Here is a 13,503-nt window from a genome sequence, read left to right as displayed (position 1 = left end):
GCGAACGCAGCCTCCACTTCACCCGGCGCGCCTGCCAATTCCGTAGTCCTCCTTATGCCTGACTTCAACCTCGCGCTGTATTCCGCCCCATCCTCAAGCGCGCACAGACATCGCGTGCCTGCTGCTGCTTCCTCTCCTCATCACCGCCCGCCCTCCCTCCCGCACTCACCCGCATCACTCTCCCCTGCAAGACACACACAGTCATGTCGGCCATGGAAGTCGACTCTGCGCCTGCGCCCGCCAAGCCGCCGCGCTTCCAGGTCAAGAAGGTGCGTGCTGCGCGCTGCTGGCCCTGCGCGGCTGCGAGCTGCACCTGCGCCTGCGCCGTGCCCAGGCAGTGGCAGTGGGCAGTGCCACCACCGCACGCTGACGCATTCTGTGTGTGTCGACGCAGTGGAACAGCGTCTGTCTGTGGTCGTGGGACATTGTCGTCGACAACGTGAGTGGCGGCTGCAGCGGCGCGCTGGCTGCAAGCTTCTGCCTCTGCGTTGCGTGCTGACGGCGATGGCGCTTCCCTTCCGCTCCTTCACTCGCTCGCTCGCAGTGCGCCATCTGCCGCAACCACATCATGGACCTGTGCATCGAGTGCCAGGCCAACCAGGGCAGTGCCACGACGGAGGAGTGCACCGTGGCGTGGGGACAGTGCAATGTGAGTGTGCATGGGGGGTCGGGGGATGAAGACGCCAGGATGAGGAGATGAGCATGGGAGAGTTGGAATGAAGGGACAGCCGGGTGCGGGTGCGAGGCCCTGACGAGGAGGCGTGCGCGTCTTCCTTTGCCAGCGCACGCGAGGAGAAGGGGAGAGGGCATGCTGCGCCTGGGCTGGCCACCGAGCTTTGCGTCGCGAGAGCACGAGGGATGGTGCGACGGTGGGAGAGTGCTGTGCATCCATCGGCTCTAGGGCATTGGGCTTGCTTCGCTTCCCATTTGGCTGGCGCAGCTTCTCCTTACGGCCAGAGGGCAGCGACAGTAGGGGCGTCAACGAGTCGCCGGGAGCGGGGGGAGGGTAGTAGGTGGCGAAGGCGGTGAGAAGAGGGACCGGTAGAGAGAGGGCAGGATGGGGGAGTGACACAGTGCGAGGGAGAAGGCCGTCGTGCTGCTCTCCCTAGGCAGCGTGCGGGGCCCTGTCATCCCCCGCCGCAACGGCTGACATTCCCCCTCGCCCTGCCCGTCTGCAGCACGCGTTCCACTTCCACTGCATCTCGCGCTGGCTCAAGACGCGCCAGGTCTGTCCGCTCGACAACAGAGAGTGAGTTGCTGAACAACCCCTCTCCCCTCCTTTCTCTGGCTGCTGAGCTGACGTACGTCCTCCTCGTGTGACAGGTGGGAGTTGCAGAAGTACGTGCCGCCTCTTTCCTCTGTGCGCTGCGAAGAGACGAGCACAAGCTGACGCCTCCCTCTCACAGGTACGGTCGCTGAGAGAGCAGCGCAGCGCTCCTTTCCCTCCGCCTCCGCTTCGCCCTCGCACCTCCGTTCCCGGCTCTCGTCCCCAGCACTCTCTCTGTACCAATACCAGCCGACGCAGCGCGTCTGCTCATTCGCACCTTCACACACTCGACATGCCAGCGCCTTTCACATGATGACGCATTTGCATTGGCGTGGGGTGAGCGGCAGCCTACAGGCATATGCGAGTCAGACGGATAGCTGCGTCAGCGCCCACCGAGAGCAGCAATGGCTCCTGCTCCTCGTCTGCATGGGCGGATCGCTGCAACGGCTGCCATGCCAGCTCATGCACTGCCTCGGTATGATGAGCCTGCAGCAGCAGTGTCGTCGGCTCGCCTGCCTCGTGCCAATCGCCAGCGCGTGGAGGCGCGAAGATGTGCACGTCGCCGTTCTCGCATCCGAGCGCAGTTCGATGGTCATGAGCCGTCGACACGGCCGTGCATCCGCCGCCTTGTGGCAGACTGAAGCGTGTGCGCTCTTTGAAGCCTTCGCCCTCGATGCCGTTGTCGCGCAGGTAGAGGATGGCAGTCTTGTCGCGCGAGGCAGTGACAAAGCCCGAGCCGTCCGAGAGCCAGGCGACGTCGTTGAGCAGTCGCTTGTGCGCTCGTTCGTGCGCCTTGTACTGCCACCTGCCCTCGCTCAGCTCGTACAGCCTCCACGTGCGATCTCGGCTTGCCGTCAGTAGCGCATTGCCGTCCGGCGAGAAGCGCACAGCTGTGACGCCGAGCGTGTGACCTTCGAGGCGCGCCTCTTCCTTCCATCCTCCCTCCTCGCGCGTACGATGAAGATACACCACCGCGTTCTCCTCCGTCTTGGCCTGGCAAGAGCTGGCAATCAAGTTGCCCTCATCCGTCGCATCGAGCGCCAGCAGCTCCAGATTGTGACCGTAGATCTTGTGTAGTTCGGGCCAGAGGGTCGTCGAGTGCAGCTCCTCCTCCGTGGGCGGACGCGTCAAGGTGCCGGCGACGGAGCGCTGCGCTGTGCCGAGAGCTTGTCCCGAGGCGGAAGGTGGCTCGACGATGTCTTCGTCTGCCGAGTGCAGCGCACGGTTCGAAAGACCAAGCGGTGGAACACTAGCGCCGACGGGTCTTGAGCCATTCCTGCCTGCCAAGCGAAGGAACTCCTCTTGCTGTGCGTGCGCGCTGGCGCCGCTCGATGGCGAATCGGCCTGCCGCTTCGCAAGCCAGCCTCGAATGGCCGTGCTGCCCACTTTGGCAGCCGCGAGTTGCGCCGCATCGCCCTGCATCGACGTCTCTCCCTCTGCGCCAATCACGCCAATCACGTGGCGTCGCAGTTCGCCCAGGCCATTCTCTGAGCGCACCTTGGCGATCATGTCTGCTCCAGCCAGTGTCTCGTCCGTGACGAGCAGACCCTGAACGTCAGCATCTGTACCTGCTGGTCCACAGACATCGCTCAGCTGCACTACGTCTTGCACGAGGGGCGTCATGGTCGATCGGAACGCCGTCAGGAAGGCATCGACGGCAGCAAGACGCTCGGTGAGCGGCTCGAGCATCTCGGCGTGCTTCTTCTTGGCGAGCATGGAGTCGTCGGTGACGCCGACGATGATGCGCTCTGTGGCGAGCAAGGCGGCCATGCTGAGGAGAATCTTGTGCCCGACGTGTAAGTGGTCGAACGTGCCGCCGAGTGCGACGACGCGATGCTGTGGGAACGAGGCACGGTCGAGACTTGAGGCCGGCGTCGAGGAGGAGGCTGCGTCGCTCGGCGCCAGCGCTTGTGTCTCGATGTTTGCGAGAAGATGATCGAGCTCAGCGGCAAACGGCAGGGCCGCGGACGAGTCTGTGCGACAGGAGCAAAGGATCAACTGCTGTCAACGATCGCGCCGTGGGGCCAAGACTGACCATCGACAGTGTAGAAGCGTGCCGGCGGTGCGGCTGTGACGTGGCGCGCAAGCCACTGCGAAGCATTCGCAGAGCCCGCAAGCAGCACCTGCACGGAGAGGTCGAGCCTCTGGTGCTCGACCGCCGTACTCCACGCCTCGGCATAGCACCATTTGAGGAAGCGTTCGGCATCTGCAAACGAGAGCGCGAGGGGCTGTCCCTTTGCGAGACCATCAAAGAGCGGCGAGACGGCCACGATGGTGAGCTTGCGTGCAGCTTTTGACGAGGCAGTGGCAGCTGCAGCTGCCGCTTTACGAATGGCCGCAGCGAGGCGTTGCGGGTTGTTCAGGTGTGCTTCGTCTGGCAGGTGAAAGGCGAGCAAGGCAGCCTTTGGCGTGCTTGGCAGCTCCTTCGCCGCGGCGCCCGGCAGCACACCGAGTGCGAGGACGCTGCTGATGAAGCCTGAGGGAGCATCGAAAATGCGAATGACCTTCTCGTCTGCTGCGCTTGCAAGCGACAGTGGGTCGAGCCATGCAAGCGACTGAATCGCGTGCCCGTGCGTTTGGGGACGTGCAATCTCGTGCCATGATCGCACGGCGCGGCCGTCGAGGATCTGCTGGCAGGGCGCATGTATCCGAGTCGTGCGGTCGGAACTGCGCGGGTGGTCAGTCTGGCATGGCTGGACCGAAATCAGGCGCGGACCCCACTCACGAGCCAGTGGCAAAGTATCGACCCTGCGGCTCCCATCGTGCGCTCCTGACGCCCTCAAAGTGTCCCGTGCCGCATGGTCGTGCCTTCCACGCCGCCGCAGACTGCTCCTTGTCGACGGTCCAGAGGTGCAACGCGCCATTCCAGCCGTGCGCCAGGACTGCGCGCCCGCAGTCGCCAGAGGTGCTCGGCCACCAAAGAGCGCCCATGAAGCCTAGCGCCACGCTGCCCTGATTGCCGAGGTCGCCAAAGCGCTGCAGAGGCATCCAGGTGTCGTGCGAGGCGCTTGCTCCCGCTGCGTGCGCGCCGAATGAAGGCAGCGACGCTCCTGGTTCTGCACCAAGCGCAGACTCAGGGCCCCACAGGATCACGCTGTTGTCGGCGCTCGCCGAGAGCAGCGCTGCAGGCTGGTGGCCGTCGGCGGAGCGTGCAGCCCATCGCACTCCGGTCACCCAGTTGTCGTGGCCGGCCAGCAACGCATCGGAGCGCACGCTCCACTGCTGCTCACCCAGTGCGAAGCGCTGTGCTGCCGTGACGAGGTCTTGCGGTCGATCACGCGTGCCTCCCTCAAGTCGGTGCGCCATGGCGTCGAATGTGTCCGCCTCGCTCTCCTCAGAGCCTGACTCGGCCTGACTCTGGGCTAAGCGCCATAGCCGAATGGCTCCATCCTGCGCGCTCGATGCGAGAAGCAGCGCAGACGAGGACTGCTCTGGTGTGGCAAAGTCCAGCGACCGCACCCAGTCGGTGTGCCCCGAGAGGCCGCAGAGCGAGGAGAATTCAAGCTGCGAGCATGAATGTGAGTCTGAGGCCCCGCTGCCGCGCGATCTGCGGGGCGCTTGTCTTCGCTCGCTCACCTTCTCGGCGCTGCTTCCAAACAGCGTGATCTTCGCATCTGTACCGGCGACGGCCAGGAACAGATTCGAGCCCGACAATGCCAAAGCAGCGTCCATCGGCAGAGGCATGGCCTTTCCTCGCCCGGAAGCGTCCTCCATGCTGAGCTGCTGCAGCTGCTGCAGCACTCCATCCTTCAAGCTCCAGACGCAGATCTTTCCGTCCGCGTGCGCAGAGACGAAGACTGCCCGGGCCAGGCTGGCTGCGCTGTCGGGCCGCAGCACAGCGAGCGCCCGAGTCGGCGCGGCCGGCGCGCTGCATGCGAGCTCCGTCCAGCGCAGCGAGCGCGCAATGGCAGGCAGACTCGCGTGGAGCGACTGTTGGTGTGACGACTGCGGTGAATCTGCATCTGCAGTGACGCTCCAGATGCGCAACGAGCCATCCTGCGTCGCGGCGGCCAGGAGCGGCAGGGTGCCTGGAGCATGCGCGAACTTGAGCGCCGTGATGGCGCTGGGCAGCGCGGGCAGGAAGGCGTGCGTAGCGAGGCTCTGTCGCGTCTCGACTCAGCACTGATCAAGGGAGCCGCTGTTCCGCACTGCTGCTCACGTCTTCGGCGATGCCGTAGCAGAGCGCAATGCGCCGATGTGCCGCGAACGCCAGGAGGCGCAGCGGCGTGCCGGCGACGGAGAGCAGCACGCTGTCGGCCGTGTGGCTGCCGCGGGCGACGGACGCGGAGAGGTAGACATCCTCGGCGCCCGTGCCCGGTGCTGCGGCGTCTGCCATGGCGGTGTGTCGGGCGCGTGGGCCCGCGAGCTGCTCGAGAGGGAGTGGGGGTGCGGAAGCAGGAGGGGAGAGAGTGGAGGCCGGGACTCGGCCCGCAGAGGCAGGACTACAACAACGCCAATGCGCGGCGGAATAGCTTTGTAGTGGCCGCGAATACAAGGTGCGCTGCGCTCGGACCAGGTGCGGCTGCGGCGTCCTTCTCGAGCCCGGCCTCGCTCGCACGCTGCGGCAGCTCCACCACCTCAAGCCCGGTCTCAGGAGCAACGCAAGGCTGCAGCGCCGGTGTAGACTGCAGCTTCTGTCGCAGGCGTCACCAGCGATTCGCGCGCTCCCTTTGTGGCGCCTCTCCGCCGTGTAGAAGTGGAGGTGCCCGGCGCCTCGCCAGAGCGTCTTCGCCATGGACGGCGTGAGCATGGTCTCGCCCGTCGGTGAGTGCCTGTGCTCCGTCCAGGCACTTGCTGGGCTGACACGCTTCAGGCATGAGTGCCTCGACGTGTGGCTACTGCGGGCCGCCCGGTGAACGCTCTGCGGACAAGGGCAGCGTCTCCTATGGCATCTGGGTGAGAACCCAACGGCGGCGGCGCTATCCCTCGAGGAGACCTCTGCTGACGGCGTACTGCTGAAAGGCACATCAACTCACGCCGCAGGCATATCAAGACCTCATTGACCGCGGCTGGCGGCGCAGTGGCAGCTACTGCTACCATCCGGACAACAGCAGAACGTGCTGTCCCCAACATCCGATCCGGTGCGCAGCTCAGCAGGCGGACACGAGCTGTCTCTTCGCCTGTATCTGACGCTGTTCGCCCGCAGGCTCAAGGCCAGCTCTTTCAAAGCCTCAAGATCACAGCGACGAGCGCTCGCTGCGTTCCGCACAGCCATTGATGCAGAGCCTGCTTCGTCGAGCCCGTCCGGCTCCAGCTCCAAGTACAGCCAGCCCTTCGACGTCGTCAAGGCGTGGCAGGACATCGAGAGTGAGCCCGTGACTTCGACGTCGCAAGATGCGAAAGCGACACATCTCGAGCGCGGCAGGATTGCTCTCGAATGGCGAAGGGCGCGCAAGGCTGGAAGAGCAGACGTGCCAGTCGCTCCTACTCTGCCGCACGTGCATCCCGGCAAGCGCAGCGCACGACTGCAGGTGAATGCGGCTCAGTTGCGGCGCTCAGTCGCTGGGGCGCTGATGCTGCTCGCTCAGGTCACACTCGTGCCAGGCAGAGCGACAAAGGAGAACTTTGCGCTCTTCACGCGCTACCAGATGGGCGTGCATCGCGAGAGCGAGGACAAGGTCACGAGGAAGGGCTTTGAGCGCTTCCTATGCCAGAGTCCCATTCAGGCGAGTCGCCGGAATCTCGTGGTGTCAGGACTACAGCTCACTCCGGTCTGTATTGCAGGTGCCGGCCAACGAGAAGATCCTGGGCCTTCAGCACCACGAGTATCGCTGTGCGTGCCATGCGGGGCTGTAGCCGGCAGGCGACTCACGTCCGCGCTGCAGTGGACGGCCAGCTGATCGCCGTCGGCGTGCTGGACATACTGCCGCACTGCGTGTCGTCCGTCTATCTCTTTTACGACCCCGCCTTTGCACATCTGCAGCTGGGCAAGATCAGCGCGCTGCGGGAAATTGCGCTTGTCGAGCAGCTGAGGCAGCAGCAGCCCAGTCTCGAGTGGTACTACATGGGTGAGCATCGCTGTCCCGCGCGGCTCACGCTCGTCGCTCATTTAGGGCGATTCGACAGGGTACTACATTCCTTCGTGCCAGAAGATGGCCTACAAGGCCGAGTTCGCCCCTTCGCAAGTGCTCGACACGCGCACCAATGCGTGGCATTCGCACGCCGACTTTCTCGCTGCTCGCAGCGTCGCGCCTCAGCTGGAGAGACTTCCGCTGCCGAGCAGCTACGACGGCGACGACGAGGACATTCCCTGGCCGTCTCCGCCGCCGCTTGGCTTTCTGGAGCCGCAGAGCATCGAGCCGGCCGGCACGCTCGTCATGCGTGCCGGCCAGGCGCCGGCAGATTGCGACATCCGCGAGGTGTTGGCGGCCCTGCGCAGCCGCGAGGGCTTCGTGATTGTACTATGATTGCGTTGCATGCGTGTATATGTATGGCGGGACGAGACGGGAAGTGTGCTACAGAGGGCCGCAGCGGGAAGGGGTGGAGGATGATGAGAGGCAGCATTCAAGAGGGCGGCCAGCTGCTCATAGGGTCACGCGCCGGCACGGGGCCATCGAGGCCGAACCAGTCGAGCGGGAAGCCACTGGACTCCCACGGCGCCGCAGGGGCTACATCGGCGAAGCCACTCTGTGCTGGCTCTTCGCGCAGGGGACCCATGTGTGACGCAGGTGCCTCGCGACCGTGAGGCGGGGCGAAGCCCGTCGTCTGACGGACGCTGCTGCCGGACCAGGACATGCCTTGGTGCTGCCAAGCCAGGCCCGGCCCGCGGAAGGGGACACCGTACGTTGAAGCGTCCGAGTCGCCTTGCTGCGGCGCCGCATGATGTGCGTGATGAGCGCCAGGCGGGGCATGTCTAGCGTCGACGGGCGCATGGCGCAAGCGAGACTCGCTGCCCATCGCACCGGCCGTGCTGCTGGGACGCCCGAGCCAGCGCTCGAGCACGTCCTCCAGGTAGCACGCGTAGTGCCGTGGCACGTCACGCGGACAGCCTTGGAGGCGCACACAGATCGTCCGCACCAGATCTTCCACGCGAGCAAGGTCGACGAAGGCCATGAGCGGAGCGTTCTGCGCGCCCGAAGCGAGCTGGAGCCGGGGCACGCATCAGCGAGTGGCTCAAGCGCGGCAACAACACGCGAGGAACTCACCTTGAGGGCGAACACACACATGTACGTCACTGTAGCGACCTGTCCGTTGTCGAGATGCGCAAGCAGTGCCCAGCGGTCCACGACGATGGAGAGGAACGAGAGGGCGGCGGCATAGGCATCGCGGTAGTGCGGCATGAGCGTCTCGGGCATGTCCTGCGAGCCAAACTGCGTGCCGTAGAGAGGCAGAGAGAGGGCTATGAGCCGCGCCTGCTCGAGATGAAGCGGCCCGAGGATCTGCAGGGGAGTCGGATGCGACGCTGCGGGCGCAGGCGCATCAGCTACGCAAGTTCGAGCCACGCCACGATGTGCTCACATGCGCTTGACTCCTGAGGCGTCAGCCATTCGGCCTCCCAGCGCTTGAGATCAGCCAGCACCGTCGAGCGGAAGAAGTCGACTTGCAGCTCCCAGCCCAACGCGCCCTCGCCCGTGCCGAGGCTTGGCGGCTTGGGCTGGCCGTCTGTAGCATTGGGCGGCATGGCGCGGCGCAGTTGAGCGTGGAAGGAGTCCGTTGCGCGGCTCTATCGAGGGACATTGTCAGCAGGGACGAGGAGCGCAACTTCCGAGATAGACTCACGACGATGCGACGCAGTGCGATCGACGCGATCAGCCATGCGTCCTGTGGCGCGGCGTTCGGCCGCCTGTGCCAGCCGCCGCAGCTAGCAATGCTGCCGTCATCTGCCAGGCCCAGCCGCTGGCCAGTGTGACTGGAGATGTGCTGCGAGAAGAGCCAGAGGCCGAACCAGAGGCGTTCGGCATTGCGCGTCTGCCGATGCTGCTTCTCAATTTGCTGTGGCTGCGTGAGCTGCGGCGGCGGCGGGTCGTACGAGTAGAGCTTGAGGTTGGAGCCGATCTCGCAGAGCATGCGCACCGAGGTGCCGAGCAGCGAGAAGGTGGGGTCGTCGGTCGCGCTCTTGGCCAGAGGCGAGTACTGCGCGAGAATGCAGCATGCCTGTGAGATCTCCACGCTCTTGTAGCCGCCGCACAGCATGATGGGCTGCAGATGCTCGACGTGCTTGCGCAGACGAGCATGCAGGCCCGACGCCGTGTTTGGCATCACCTCTGCCGCCGTGGCGCACACGACGGTGAGGAGAAAGGCCGAGCGACGCTGAATGTAGTCGAACGTGCAGAGATCGCGGTCGAAGATGTGCACAAAGGTGGATAGGTTGTTTTGGAACCAGTCGACCAGCTCGACGCCTTGCTGCAGCGTCATGATGCCGCGTTCGATGGGGTCGAGGTCAGGGCCGACATCGTACTGCACGTTGAAGATGCCGCGCATGAAGTACGAGCGCCAGTTGATGCTGTCCGTGGCAGCCGCTCTGCTCGAGCGGCGTGCCAGCGGCTGCTCTGCGCTCTCCAGCTCTCGCCGGTGGCTCGACAGCCGGCCACGACGGCGATCTTCCTCCTCCTGTACCGTGTCGCTGGCTTGCGCGAGCAGCTTCAAGGGATTGGTGAGCGTCTCGATGGCCATTGGCACGACGCCCTGCGCTTCGGAGTCCTCCAGCTCGACCAGCTTGACGGCACTGCCTACGCCGCTGCGCGCGTGATGGGCCGGGCGCGAGTAGTACGCCTGCGAGCGCGCCACGACGCTCTCGCTGCTCTCTGCTACGGGCGGCGGCGGCGGTGGAGGAGACATCGTATCGATGCCTAGCTCTGTGGTCGACACGGCCGAGGAGGAGAGGACCTGGTAGCGCAGCGATCGCACCAACGCCGCACCCGACGTGTCGGCGACCGCGGACGTCTGGCGAGCGGTCGTCAGCTCTGCACGCACTTGTCAGCGCACGTCTCGACGCACCAGCTCTGCGAGCTCGTCGAGCAGCTTCACGAGCACCGTCCAGCGGCGGTCGATCTGGGCGTGTTTGCTGTGCGAAGGCCTCAGCCTTGCGGCGGCAGGCTACTCTGAGAGGCCACGCACACTTTGCCCGGGCGGCGTCCGCGCTTGTGCTCCTTGAAGACGCACTCGCGCTCCTGCCTCAGGCAGCGCACGCATGCGCCGGCGCCGAGAACGGCCCCTGCCGGCGGGATGCAGCGGACCTGCGCGGTGGTGGTGAGAAGCGGCATGGACGGACGGACATGCTCGCCGCTCACCTTGCTCTCGCGGCACGCCAGACAGCTCGTCTTGTTCTTCTTCTCCTCGGCGCCGGCGGGCCCGCTGCTGGGCGACACGTCGCGCGCCTCGGAGAAGCTGCGCTCGCCGTCGGCGATGCTGGCGCTCCGGTGGTGCGGCGGCGCGGCGGCGGCAGCCGCACCATCATGCTTGGCGTCGTAGTGGGCGCGCGACGGCCCGGCAGCGCCGTCCATGCTGGCGAGGCTCAGGCTCGGCTTGCCGTCGTGGCGGACTCGGCGCTATCGCGATGATCGGGCGCCCGGCGGGAGAAGGACAATCAAGAGAGCCCGAGTGCAGGAGGTGTCGGCGAGTGTCGGCAATCTGTGAGGAGGCCGAGGAGCTCGAGGTGCGGCGCCGTCGGCCTGCAGGTGTGGCACCGCAGAGAGGAGCTGGCTCACGTAAGCACCACGGCACACGGCCGCACCCCGCGCCGCGGCCGTATGTCCGCTGCCGAAGCCGCGGGGTGCCGATTAGCGCCCCCAGGGTGCCAAGCGGCCGGCCGATATCTTCGAGAGGAGCACTTTTCTGCGTCCTCACCACGACCAGCAAGACGACGCAGCTCGCACGCTCAAGGTTCTGCCTCGCTCAAGCACAGCAGGCCACTCCGATCCACGATGGCGTCCTCCGCGCCCGCCGCGTCCGAGCGCACGCCGCTGCTGGCCCCGCAGGCAGCACGCGCCTCGGCCGACTCCTCGTCCGAGGCAGTCAGTCCAGGCGGATCCACAACGGCAGAGCCGGCGCCAGCAGATGCCGAAGCCGAGCACGAGGCCTTCGAGCGTGCAAAGGAAGCACTGCCATTGTCCATCCTTGTACCCTCGATCCTCTCGCTCTTCACCGTCCTCTTCCTCGCAGCGCTGGACGGTGCGTGTGTCCTGCAGGAGGTCCAGCGGTCTCGCAGCTCACCATCCTCCACGCAGGCACCTTGACCGTCACGCTCGTCAGCTCCATCTCGTCGTCCTTCAGCGCCGCCGAGCTGCTGCCCTGGCTGGGCCTCTCGTACATGCTCTCCACCTGCGTCTTCTCGCCCATCTACGGCAAGCTTTCGGACGTTGTCGGACGCAAGCCCGCCATCCTGACTGCGTGCGTGTCACACGGGCTGGTGACTTTCTGCAGCGGCTGACGCTCTCTCTCTCGCAGCTTGGTCCTCTTCATGCTCGGCACAGGCCTCTGCTCAACCGCCACGTCGATGGCGTACCTCATCGCCGCACGCGCCGTGGCCGGCATGGGCGGCGGTGGGCTGTTGACGTGCACGAGCATCATCCTCACCGATCTGCTGCCGCTGCGCAAGCGCGGCCTCTTCCAAGGCCTCACGCAGATCATCTTCTCGATCGGCTCGGCCCTCGGCGGTCCCGTGGGCGGCTTCTTGACCGAGGCGCTCGGCTGGCGCGCTGCGTTCGGCGTGCAGGTGCCGCTCTTGGGTCTCTCGACGCTGGCGATCGTCATCTTCCTGCGTCTGCCTCCACACCCCTCATCGTCGGGTCCAACGTCGACCGCCGGCTTCTCCTCGCGCGCCATGACGCTCCTCGGACGCATGGACCTACTTGGCTCCCTCTTTCTCGTCACGAGTCTGCTCTCGCTGCTCTTTGGCCTCTCGCTGCTCTCTGCCTCGCGCTTGCCCTTCTCGCACCCGGCAGTGTACAGCTGCCTGCTCGCCTTCCCGCTGCTCGCTGCGGCTTTCGTCTACGTCGAGTCGATCGTCAAGGAGCCCGTGTTGCCGCTGCGCCTTCTACGCCAGCGCACCACGGTCTGTGCTTCGCTGTTCTACTTGCTCTCCTCGGCGGCGATCACTGGCTTGTTCTTCGTGAGTGCCCCGCCACGTCTGCACTCCGCTTCGCGCTCATCTCCCTCCAGCACCTGCCGCTCTACTTCGAGGCGGTGCTGCTGCAGTCCCCGCGCCAAGCCGGTGCGTCGCGCCGCTTCGCCGCCGCAGTAGCCCAACTGACAGTCTGCTCAGGCCTGCACTTCATTCCACTGTCCGTCTTCACGTCTCTCGGCTCCGTCGGTGCCGGACTGTACATGAAGTGGTCAGGCAGATACTGGTGGCTCCTGCTCGCCTGCAACGTGGCGACGGTGACGAGCACGGCGTACCTGGCGACGTGGAACGAACGTACGTCGGACATCGGCACGTGGCTCGGAATTACTCCCTGTGGAGGAGGAGCGGGCGCTTATACCATCATGCTCGGTGAGCTGGTATCGGCAATGAACAAAGGCACACGTCGCAGGCAGCTGACCCTGCGCAACAGTCGCGGTCATCTCGTCGCTGGGACGCGCGGACCAGGCAGGTGCGTAGCGGCTGTCAAAGACACAGCAGGCCCTCTGTTGATTTCTGTTCGCAGCCGCCAATGGCCTCATCTACCTCATGCGCGGTCTCGGCCAGGTCGTCGGCCTCTCGCTGCTCGGCGCGCTCTTCCAAGAGCTGCTGGCTACCCAGCTCAACGCACGCATCACTGGTCCGCACGCCCGCGAGGTGCGTGGGCTACGCTTTGGCTCCCTTGACGCATGCTGACTTGGCTATGCAGACCATCGAGCGCCTGCGGCATGACACGACGTACATCCTGCGCCTGGGCGACAAGCTGCAGAAGGAAGCGACAGCATCGTACGCCTTTGCGGTGAGTCAGCTTTCGCCTGAGTGCATCGCAATGCCATTGCTGACCCGCCCCTGCTGCCTCCTCCAGTTCCGAGGCATGATGCTCGCAGTGACGGTGCTGTCTGTGCTGTGCATCCTGCTCGGCATGGGCGTGCGTGAGCACTCGCTCGGCGGCGAGAAGAAGGCGGACGAGGAGGGCGCGCCGGCTGGTCCGGCGGCGGCGGCCTCGCAAGAAGAGCGCGCATAGATGCTGTGGCCTCGCTTGTCTATCAGAACGACCCGAATGATAGATTGTGATGATGACCCACGCAGCACAACTGTGCAGTCAAGAGAGAAAAGGAAGGAGCGGTGCGGGAGACAGGCAGGAGAGGGTGTGGCCAGAGTTTACCCGCGGCTCTGC

General features: G+C 65.4%; 5 protein-coding genes across 5 annotated transcripts; 3 read left to right on the top strand and 2 right to left on the bottom strand.

The window, feature by feature from the left end:
* Nucleotides 1-151: 151 nt before the first annotated feature.
* On the top strand, nucleotides 152-1,519 carry FA09DRAFT_329153 (RING/U-box). The gene is made up of 6 exons (XM_025742055.1): nucleotides 152-269; nucleotides 395-439; nucleotides 545-649; nucleotides 1,179-1,249; nucleotides 1,324-1,338; nucleotides 1,407-1,519. The coding sequence occupies exons 1-6, from the start codon at nucleotides 204-206 to the stop codon at nucleotides 1,417-1,419; spliced, it is 315 nt and encodes a 104-aa protein (XP_025599504.1). The 5' UTR covers nucleotides 152-203; the 3' UTR covers nucleotides 1,420-1,519.
* Nucleotides 1,520-1,564: 45 nt separating this feature from the next.
* On the bottom strand, nucleotides 1,565-5,654 carry FA09DRAFT_329152 (WD40 repeat-like protein). The gene is made up of 5 exons (XM_025742054.1): nucleotides 5,427-5,654; nucleotides 4,844-5,368; nucleotides 3,993-4,771; nucleotides 3,303-3,934; nucleotides 1,565-3,240 (listed from the first exon to the last, which is right to left on the bottom strand). The coding sequence occupies exons 1-5, from the start codon at nucleotides 5,601-5,603 to the stop codon at nucleotides 1,616-1,618; spliced, it is 3,738 nt and encodes a 1,245-aa protein (XP_025599503.1). The 5' UTR covers nucleotides 5,604-5,654; the 3' UTR covers nucleotides 1,565-1,615.
* A 184-nt stretch (nucleotides 5,655-5,838) lies between these two features.
* On the top strand, nucleotides 5,839-7,690 carry FA09DRAFT_359816 (hypothetical protein). The gene is made up of 8 exons (XM_025745167.1): nucleotides 5,839-6,031; nucleotides 6,081-6,163; nucleotides 6,230-6,348; nucleotides 6,414-6,738; nucleotides 6,796-6,954; nucleotides 6,992-7,040; nucleotides 7,093-7,275; nucleotides 7,334-7,690. Exons 1-8 carry the CDS (start codon nucleotides 6,001-6,003, stop codon nucleotides 7,672-7,674), a joined length of 1,290 nt encoding a protein of 429 aa, XP_025599502.1. The 5' UTR covers nucleotides 5,839-6,000; the 3' UTR covers nucleotides 7,675-7,690.
* On the bottom strand, nucleotides 7,376-10,837 carry FA09DRAFT_345667 (hypothetical protein). Its single transcript, XM_025744706.1, has 7 exons — nucleotides 10,498-10,837; nucleotides 10,325-10,443; nucleotides 10,205-10,271; nucleotides 8,987-10,150; nucleotides 8,726-8,930; nucleotides 8,413-8,669; nucleotides 7,376-8,350 (listed from the first exon to the last, which is right to left on the bottom strand). Exons 1-7 carry the CDS (start codon nucleotides 10,708-10,710, stop codon nucleotides 7,772-7,774), a joined length of 2,604 nt encoding a protein of 867 aa, XP_025599501.1. The 5' UTR covers nucleotides 10,711-10,837; the 3' UTR covers nucleotides 7,376-7,771.
* Nucleotides 10,838-11,050: 213 nt separating this feature from the next.
* On the top strand, nucleotides 11,051-13,407 carry FA09DRAFT_329149 (MFS general substrate transporter). Its single transcript, XM_025742053.1, has 9 exons — nucleotides 11,051-11,377; nucleotides 11,434-11,596; nucleotides 11,654-12,317; nucleotides 12,368-12,419; nucleotides 12,471-12,698; nucleotides 12,760-12,798; nucleotides 12,853-12,983; nucleotides 13,036-13,125; nucleotides 13,192-13,407. The coding sequence occupies exons 1-9, from the start codon at nucleotides 11,131-11,133 to the stop codon at nucleotides 13,348-13,350; spliced, it is 1,773 nt and encodes a 590-aa protein (XP_025599500.1). The 5' UTR covers nucleotides 11,051-11,130; the 3' UTR covers nucleotides 13,351-13,407.
* The last annotated feature ends 96 nt before the right edge of the window (nucleotides 13,408-13,503 follow it).

Source organism: Tilletiopsis washingtonensis, assembly GCF_003144115.1.
Source record: "Tilletiopsis washingtonensis strain MCA 4186 unplaced genomic scaffold FA09scaffold_7, whole genome shotgun sequence".
In the NCBI taxonomy this organism is placed as follows: domain Eukaryota; kingdom Fungi; phylum Basidiomycota; class Exobasidiomycetes; order Entylomatales; genus Tilletiopsis; species Tilletiopsis washingtonensis.
The sequence above is the reverse complement of the archived record's forward strand: the minus strand, read 5'-3'. Positions and strand labels throughout refer to the sequence as shown.